This window comes from Hylobates moloch, unplaced genomic scaffold, assembly GCF_009828535.3.
Source record: "Hylobates moloch isolate HMO894 unplaced genomic scaffold, HMol_V3 SCAFFOLD_9, whole genome shotgun sequence".
Classification (NCBI taxonomy): domain Eukaryota; kingdom Metazoa; phylum Chordata; class Mammalia; order Primates; family Hylobatidae; genus Hylobates; species Hylobates moloch.
The window spans coordinates 119016536-119026112 of NW_026652284.1; the positions used below are offsets into that span (position 1 = coordinate 119016536).

Genomic DNA, 9577 nt, shown 5'->3' on the forward strand with positions numbered 1-9577 from the left:
CCAACTACTCAGGAGGCTGAGGTGGCAGGATCACTTGAGCCCAGGAGGTTAAGGCTGCAGTGAGCCATGATCACGCCACTGCACTCCAGCCTGGGAGACAGAGTGAGATCCTGCCTCAAAACCAACAAAAGAAGAAAAACAAAAACCAAACAAACAAACAAAAGCCACTGGTGAGTGTGAAGACTTAAGTGAACATGAACTTTCATTACTACAGTTGACCCCTAGGCAACATGGGCTTGAACTGTGTAGGTCCACTTAAATGCTGATTGTTTTCAATAAATATAGTGGAAAATATTTTGGAGAGTTTCAACAACTTAAAAAAACTGTCAAATGACCCAGTGGCCTAGAAATATTGAAAAATTAAGAAAAAGTAAGGTATGTCATGAATGCATAAAATATAGAGAGATACTAGTCTGTTGCATCATTATCATAAAATATACACAAATATATAATAAAAAGTTACAATTTGTTAAAATGTGTGCACACACAGACCATACATGGCACCGTGGCTGTTGAGATAAATGTAAAGAAACACACATGCAGCATTAAGTCATAACTGCATAAAATTAACTGTAGCCAGATCGTAGTATTATAATAATTTCATAGCCAGCTCCTGTTGCAATTGTGGTGAGCTCAAGTGTTGTATCTGCTTAAATGCTATGTGATTCTAATCATCTCTGCTTGAACAGTCTGTCTCTCCAGTAAATTGCGTTACCAAAGTAAAAAGCGTTCTCTCACAGTTCTTGCGTTTTTGTTTTGTTTTTTTTTTTTGTCGTGTTTATTGCAATACTGTAAACACTGAATAACACCAGAAAACTCATATGAAGCACTACAAGTGATGCTGGAAGTTCTCCCAGGGAGCAGAGAAAAGTCATAATATTACAAGAAAAAGCTGAATGGCTTGATGTGTATTTTACACTGAGGTCTGCAGCTGTGGCTGCAGCCATTTCCAATGGACTGTTCTTACAAGCAGACGACACAAACTTGTGGTATCGATAAATACTGTACAGTACTATAAATGTATTTTCTCTTCCTTATGATTCTTTTCACAACTTTTTTCTCTAGCTTGCTTTGTTGTAAGAATATAGTATATAATACATATAACATACAAAACGTGTTACTTGACTGTTTGTATTATCAGTAAGGCTCCCAGTCCATAGCAGGCTACTAGTTAAATACTGGGATAGTCAAAAGTTATACTCAAATTTTCAACTGAGCAGGGTCAGCACCCCAACTGTCACATTGTACAGGGGCCAACTCTATGGTACCCCTGCTGGAAGAGTGGTTAAGGGCATTTGCTTGGAGTCAGAATGCTGAGGTTCCTGTCCTAGATCTACCATGTCCTAACGGTGACTTCAGGGAAGTGGCTTCACATCTCTGTTTCCTCATTTGTAAAATGAAAAGTGGAATCCACCCGCTAGAGTTTCTGGGAGAAACAAACAAGAGACTATCTGTGAGATAAATGAGAGGTAGACATGGAGGCCTTTGCTCACTCTCGTCCCTGCAAGTAGGCAGTTTATGTTGGCTGTGGTTGCTATTACTCTAATATTTCAGTGGCTGTTATCTTTATTATTAATATATTATTCCTCAGAAGGTGGGGGAATGAAAAAAAAATCTTCTATTAGGGCACTTGAGATATTTGTTTGCACATAACGGGGCCATGCTTCCTGCCACTCTTAGGCAAGAAGGCCCACTGGAGGGCAGGGAGCCTGGGAATTCTGTCCCTTTTGTATGTGCATCCTCAATGCCTGGACCAACTGATGTAAGGCATCAGTACAACTAATTCCAGGGAGGGATGGTGAGAGGCTCAAAAAGGGAGGGCATTTCAGGCTGCAAAGTCTGAGAAAGACATCAGGCAAACAGGATTGCTATGACATCACTGGGGCAAAGGCAGGGAAGCAGGTATTATCACCAGTATTATCATGTTGTAATCCTCCCAATTTCCTTGATGCTACTGCAGAAATTGCTGGCACCTGATCCATCAGGAAACTGAGGGCCAGAGTAGGAAGGAGCAAGTCCTGAGTTACATGTGGGACCTTGTCTTCACAAACCCCAGCTCCTTCAGTCAAAGTAATTTGGACTTTAATCTGTCCCAGAGCCTAAGTAGGCTCATTTTGTAAGCATCTTAAACATTGCTGCGGGAACATCAGAGGCAACCTAAAGATTAAAGGGATTTTTGTTTGTTTGTTAACATCTTGAAGTGGCAAGCCAAAACCCCAAACAATGGCCTCATTCATCCCCCTGCCTGGTGACAGTGCAGAGATTGGCAGACAGAGCTCCTGGCTCCCTTCCAGGGAGTCATTGCTGCCCTGGATGCCAAAGGCATGGGAGCATGACACCACAGGAGGAAGGAAGCGAAGAGCAACTTACTTACAGTGGATTTTTTTTTTTTCCAGACAGAGTCTGGCTCTGCTGCCCAAGCTGGAGTACAGTGGCAGATCTCAACTCACTGCAATCTCCACCTCCCGCGTTCAAGCAATTCTCCTGCCTCAGCCTCCTGAGTAGCTGAGATTACAGGCATGCGCCACCATGCCTGGCTAACTTTGGTATTTTTAGTAGAGACAGGGTTTCACCATGTTGGCCAGGCTGGTTTCAAACTCCTGACTTCAGGTGACCCACCTGCTGCGGCCTCCCAAAGTGCTGGGATTACAGGCATGAGCCACCAATGCCCGGCCCCAGCCGGATCTATCCTTAATGTGCCTTCTTTGAGGGATCTCACAGAAGATTAATGGAAATGAATAAATCCTGCCCATCCTGCCAAAGCCACAAAGCGAAGTGTTGCAGGGGGAAAAGGACCGGTTTCAGAGGCTGTGGGAAGCGGGTCTGTACCCTGGCCCGGCCCTGGGCTGGCTGTGTACCATTGGCCAAATCACATCACCTTCTGAACCTCACATTGTCCACCTGGAAAACAGTGATGTAGTGGACAGGTCAGTTCCCTCCTGCCACGTTCCCTGGGCACGCACCTGCCCAGGGCTTTCTTTAGCCACAGGTGAATGCTTGGCCCAAGCACAGGGAAGGCTGAAAGTTTCTGGGAGTCGACTCCCCAGGGAGCAGCCTCCAACCAAATACAGGCAGGAGGTGGTACAGAAACACCCCAGCTCTTTCGCTCCCTTTGCAGAACAACTCTGCAACAACGCCATGTAGTCACTCAGGGGCTGTCGTACAGGTGAGTCCCAGGTACCCACGGTGGCCGTCTGCTCAGTAATATACCCTCCCCTTGGCTTGCTTTCTTTGTCTGTCTCACTTTATCACTTCCTAAGTAGTGATTTCTAAGATCAGCTCCCAAACTCCTTGCTCTTGAATCCCCTTCTTAGGGGCTACATGGGATCCCAGCCTTAACGAAAGGATAAAACCAACTTGCCCAGGATCAAATGAGGAGGTAGATGTGGATGCTTTGAGGCCCAGCACATGATACGACGCAGGACTTCTCAGCAAATGGCAATGCTCCTGTAAAGAGGCAACTGCATCCCCAATGAACTTGACAGGTACCCACCCCCACGCTGACCCCTTCTTCACCTCCTCCACACACCTTTGCTTAGCTCAGCATATCTCTGCACACTCCATACAGATTTCCAGGCCATTAGTGGCCTGGGCTGTGGCCAGAGATAGGATTTATGAAAATTCAATAAGGTCTTATCCACCACGGAAGCTTTTAATAAGTCCAAGTGGTAGCCAAGACACTAAACAGCTGATTTACAGCCTCCTGACTAGAGCCAGCCAATTACTTTTCAGGTGGACTCACTTAGGCAGGAACATATTTCATGGGTGATTTTTGCCGGCTCTTCGGTGGCAAGTGGGGTGAATTGTGTCCGCCTCCACAGCCAGCTTTCTGTAAGGGCTGATAAGGTGAATCTGCAGGGAGTAGACAGGGTCACGTAGAACCCTGGTAAGTGATTGGGGTGCCTCATTCAGGTTACGGGTCTGCAGTTTCACTTACAACCCTTTCTCTATGCTAACGAGCAATTGCTGCATGAAGCAGCATCCTAACTCCAGCAGAAGGGGCCCTATTAAAGGAGAATTTCAGAAAGAAGAAGGCATAAACTATAGTGTTCTCTCGCTGCACTTTTTGTTGCAGTGTTCCATCCAGTTACAAAGAGACCGAACAAAAATAGCCAAAGAACAAAGGTAAAATGAATGTAATGAAGTGGGCAGTTTTGGCTGAGAATATGTTTTAAGGAAAACAGTTTTACCAAACTAGACATTCCCAAGGGCATTCCACACGCCTCCTTCCATGGTTTTCAGGAAGATCTAAGAAGACGCGGAGCCACCTGGTCTTCTTGTCACCATGAAACGACCCCTCATTGTGAGTGGGTAGAAATAACAGTGAGGGGGTGATTTCTGGTGTGGAGGCCAGGAGGCCTGCTTCAAAATGGGATGATGGAGGAGAATTTCAGGGAGAGAGAGGCCCAAGAACTACGCTGGATGTAAGAGAACCACAGAAGAAAAGGAAAGGGGGATTTTATTTCACAAGTAATATTTTGGGTAATAAATTGGATTTTCCTTCTTATTCTTTGAGAGTCATGCATGAAGAATGGTATTACTCTTAATCACTCTTGGTCGTGGCCTTCATTTATTGAATGCAATACCAGACAGAAACTAGACCATGTATTACTCCAGTTTATATTCAAGTTGCATTTAATAAAGATAAAGTTAGATTGTGCTTTTTGGTTAAGATAATAGTAACAACAACAATAATACATGGGTAGTTTAGGTATTCCATGGCTTAGCAATGGCATTTGAAAAGGACTGAGTATTTGAGCTTCTTTTAAACAATGGCAAGACAGGGCTTTTAAGGACAAAGTAAATGCACTTTTAAGGTGCATTAAGAGGGTATGATGTCTTTATCAAAGAACGGACTAAACAGAAGAAAAGGCTTCAAGGTTGTCAACTGGTCTTCTGTCCCAAAAACTATCATTCAGTAAAGAAGGAAAGAAAATATGTGTTCTTTGTGGTACAAAAGGGAGAATTAAAAGCGATGGGTGGAAACTACAGGATACCATAATGTTATTCTCAATGAAAAAAAAAAATTCTACTGAATTCCCATTATCTATGGAAATATATTTTTAAACTGCAGAGCCAGATGTACTGGCTTTGAAAGAAGTGTGCCTTCTATTTCTAGAGGCATTCAGGTGGAGGCCGAAGATATTGATAGCAATCCCCAACCTGAACGGGGACACACTTCATTGATTCTTAAGATCCCTATAACTCAAAGTTTTAGCAATTCTTAAAGCTATCACACCTAGTGAGTTTGTAAACTAACACCTAGTAGACTGATGTGAATTATTCATTAAAACTAGCGGTGGCTCACGTCAGTAATCCCAGCACTTTAGGAGGTTGAGGTGGGTGGATCACAAGGTCAGGAGTTCAAGACCAGCCTGGCCAACATAGTGAACCCCCGTCTCTACTAAAAATACAAAAAATTAGCCAGGCGTGGCGGTAGGCACCTGTAATCTCAGCTACTCGGGAGGCTGAGGCAGGAGAATCTTTTGAACCTAGGAGGTGGAGGTTGCAGTGAGCTGAGATTACACCACTGCCCTCCAGCCTGGGTGACAGTGCGAGACTCCATCTCAAAAAAAAAAAAAAAAAAAAAAGAAAGAAAAGAGTGTGTCTGCAGCAGGTCCAACAGGAAATGGCTGTATGTCCTGAAAGCAAGTAAGAGCTGGATAAATAAAGACTTACAGGAGGGCCAGCAACCCCAATGCCTGGGTCACCACGGCTGCCAGGAGAACCAGGGATCCCAGGAGCTCCTCGATCCCCCTAGAAAGAGAGAAAAATAAGATCAAGACGTCAGTGCCAGGAAGGAGAGGGCTAGGGTACAAAATGAATCATGCTTCTTCTAGAATCCTGACTGCAGGCTTCTTCTGCCACCTGGCCTCCATGGGTCATGCTGTAGTCTACCCAGGCAGCCCATCATCCCACTCAGCCCAATATTCAGGGACCACAGCCCCCAACTCAGATTATACACACCTTTCAAGGACGACCATTCCCGGACCAACCTTGACCATGGCTCTAAATGTGATTATAACAATATGGCCCTCCTCATGTGACCATTGTCCAAATCTACCATGCTTTCTTTAAACCACATCAGACCCTCATCCTAACTACACCCCAGATTTGCACCTGCACCCACATTTCAGTTTAGATCCCAAGTCACCCATAAATTATCAATTCACCAATAATTTACCAAGTACCTACATTTTGCACATCATTCTTCTGGATGTGGGAGTGAGGAGCCTAAAGGGGACTGAGATAAGACCTTGGATGTCAGAGGCCTGGATTTAAGTTCTGGTTTCAACACCTATTAAACCTATTAACTGTTAACTTAGGAAAGTGATGAGTTCCTATGCTCTAGTTGCCTCACCTACAAGGGGAACAGGACAGGAGCTGCCAGGTCTGCAGATGTTGTGCTCATTCAATGAGATTATGCAGAGAGAGTGCTTGGCACAGAGCCCAGCACAGCACTGAACCTGAGCTAGGAGTTGTGTTTGCTTCTGTTCTCATTGTACTGCCATGCTGGACTTTGACGGAAAAGGAAAAAGGAGGGAGAAATTGAAAAAGGGAAGAAATTTTGTTTGCCATTTCCTGGAGAACAAGGCCGAGGCCAAGCCACGCCTTATTCGTAATTTCAAAATCCTCAGCCCTTAAAAACAAGTGTTGATCTCAACTCAGTTGGCAGCAAAACCTGACTTGTGCTATTTGCAGTCTTTGGTTATTCCATTTTGTGTGAACATTTATATATTTTTGTCGCCTAAGGATTAATGAGCTTGATTAGGGGTGTTGCCCCAGATACTACCATAAATGTCATTATGTGTATATTTTGCATATTACTACCTTTCCAAAATCGAAATTAAATTTGGCCCAAAACCCACATGGCCCCAATAGTTTTGTGTAGGAGGCCGTGATCCTGAGCTTATTCAGCCAGCTGAACCACAGTCAAGCTTGAGGCCAAGATGGCAGGTGATCTTGCTCAAGCCACTTAATATCTCTGGAATGAGTTAACTCATATGACAAATGGAAACAGCCTCAGAAGCTTGTTACGAAAAGGCAATGAGATAATGTTGCAGCTAATTAAGGTAGAACTCGATATTTCTAGGTAATATGTTGCTTTATTAAGGTTTAGATTATTGTGCATCACAAAATATCTCATTAATGGCTCTAAGATGACTTGCCTTTCCTATAGTACAACCGTTGCCTGGATGAGTACATAAGCTATATATTCATTCGACTAATGCTTATTCATTCACTGCAAACCATATTCTAGATTCCAAGCCCAGAAGATTACTCAGTCATAAGTCCTGCCCATTGTCAATACTCAGTGCTAAGTTCAGAAGAGAAGGGATGTTCATGGGGATATGAAGGAACAGACCTTACAAAGTTCTCACAAAAGACACAAACCAAGATCTAAATCTCTCACTAGGTCTCCTTGATATCATTTCTTCCCCTGGTCCCTCTGGGCCTCTGAGTCACACTATCTGCTGTTTCTGGGTCCCTAGGAGTCAGTAACATCCTTTGCCCTGCCCTCATCTCTACCAGTAGTTCCCTCCTCAAATTTTCTGTAAATTCTAAATTAGTCTAATCTGTTTCTGTAGAATAATATGATATGAATTGTTCTTGGAAGTTCAAGATACTTTGGATCCCTGGAAAATCTAACTACTTTCTATGGGGAGGTTGGGGAATAGAGGGAGTAAAAAAAAAAATAAGACGAATATGGAAACAAGTGTCATGAACTAAGAATGACCATCATGACTTGTGATTTATCTGTCACCAGCTCATTGTAGCAATGGAGAGGGGCATGTAGGAAGATTTCAAGCTGGTAGTCAGGTGATTCTCGGTCCAGTCTCAGGACCAAATCAACCTCATCCTGTGACCTTGGGTAAGTCCCATAACCTCTCTGCATCTTTGGGTCCTCATCAATTACAAAAAGTTCCATCAAATCCCCATGTATCTTATGAAGACATTTAAAAACAACTATATAAGGTTGAGAAATACATCGTATATTATGGTTGCATTATTATCACTTATTTATTATTTATTTTTGAGACAAGGTCTTGCTCTGTCACCCAGGCTGGAGTACAGTGGTGTAATCACGGCTCACTGCAGCTTCGACCTCTCAAGTTCAAGCAATCCTCCTGCCTCAGCCTCCCTCCATAGCTGGGACTACACATATGAACCACCATACCTGCCTAGTTTTTGACATTTTTTGTAGGGATAGGGACTCATTATGTTATCTAGGCTAGTCTCGAACTTCTGAGCTCAAACAGTGCTCCCTCTATTATTACCTTATATGCAGAGGTAGAAGATAGAAAGTGAACTAAACACACATAAATGTCAGATAAATCTATATTCCTTTGCACTTTGGTTTTGCTTTAAAAATCTTACTGCAGATTTTCCTGTTATTCTTATTTTCTGTTTTAGTTTGAAACAGAAACTGTCCCTTTCCTGTCCGAAGGCCACGGTCCATGTACATCAGCAAACGCTGACCATTGCAAGCTAAGTCATATCAACAGTCTAGTCTGTATGCTTCCATGGTATTTGTTTGCTCTTCTGTTTCATATACATGCTATTTCCCCTTGTCTGGGATCTTCTTCCATCCATGTTCTAAGCTTCCAAAGCCGACCTATCAACTAAGACTCAGTCCCATTATTTTATTGTTATAAAGCTGCCTCTGCCTGTCTTGTCCTTCTGTCTTTTTGCAAATGTTTGCATAGATCTTCATTGACCTTAACACATTGCCCTCCCACTGCACAGTTTTCTGACCCTCTGACTTTTCCGCAAGCAGCCTGAAAGTAGAAAATCTTCATTCATTTCTTCATCCAACAAATGTTTACCAAGCACCTAAAATAATTCAGCCCCTCTGTTAGGTACTGGATCTATGCACCTCTGTATCCACAGTGTCCAGATTAGGGTCTGGCACAGGTGGCAGCTAATAACCATTTCCTGGATGCAGGAACAAAAGAATCACCCATCAATCACTCTGTGTCAGGCATTGAGTTCTGCCTTTGACCAAAATAAACTTTTTCAGAGGAAGGAGCATGATAGAAAGGCCTCTCCCAGCCCAGTCTGGAAGCGTGGAGTCACTGACTGCTTTCTGCTACACTAGGTCTGGCTCCATTTGTATGTTTATGGTCCACTGTGATGCTAACAAATTCCCCAAAGAAATGACCTTACAATTTCATAAACTGAAACTTTTAGAAAATGGCCCCAAGAAGAGCAAAAATATCTTAATGTTCTGACAGGAAAAGCCATAAGGCTAACGGTTAAGAAAGAACAGAGCACATGAGCTAGAATCTGTAGCACAGTGTCCAAGGAAGAGATGTGGGAGGAAGGAAGTGTGGGAGTTATAGACAGAGAATGACATTTATTGAGCAACAGCTGTGTGTCATAAGATCATGGATCTCCTGAGGAGCCCTGTAGGGGTTAAACACTCTTTACTCCTTCATACAAAAAAGGAACTGAGGCTCAGAGAGACAAAGCCACTTGAGCCACTTGCCTTCAAGTCATCTGTCTTGCAGGTAGCTGAGCTGGGATTCTAACCCAGTTCTGTATGAAGCCAAAGCTTATTTATCCTGCTAGAAAC

At 43.4% G+C, this 9577-nt stretch overlaps 1 protein-coding gene across 1 annotated transcript in view; it reads right to left on the reverse strand.

Annotated features, from left to right (window-relative positions):
- COL22A1 (collagen type XXII alpha 1 chain) overlaps positions 1 to 9577 on the reverse strand; it is a 297857-nt gene that overhangs the window by 82897 nt on the left and 205383 nt on the right. The window contains exons 33-34 of the mRNA XM_032760938.2: positions 8721 to 8780; positions 5680 to 5757 (exon numbers count right to left, since the gene is read on the reverse strand). Coding sequence (XP_032616829.1) covers positions 5680 to 5757; positions 8721 to 8780 — 138 coding nt within the window. The remainder of the gene's footprint in view (positions 1 to 5679; positions 5758 to 8720; positions 8781 to 9577) is intronic.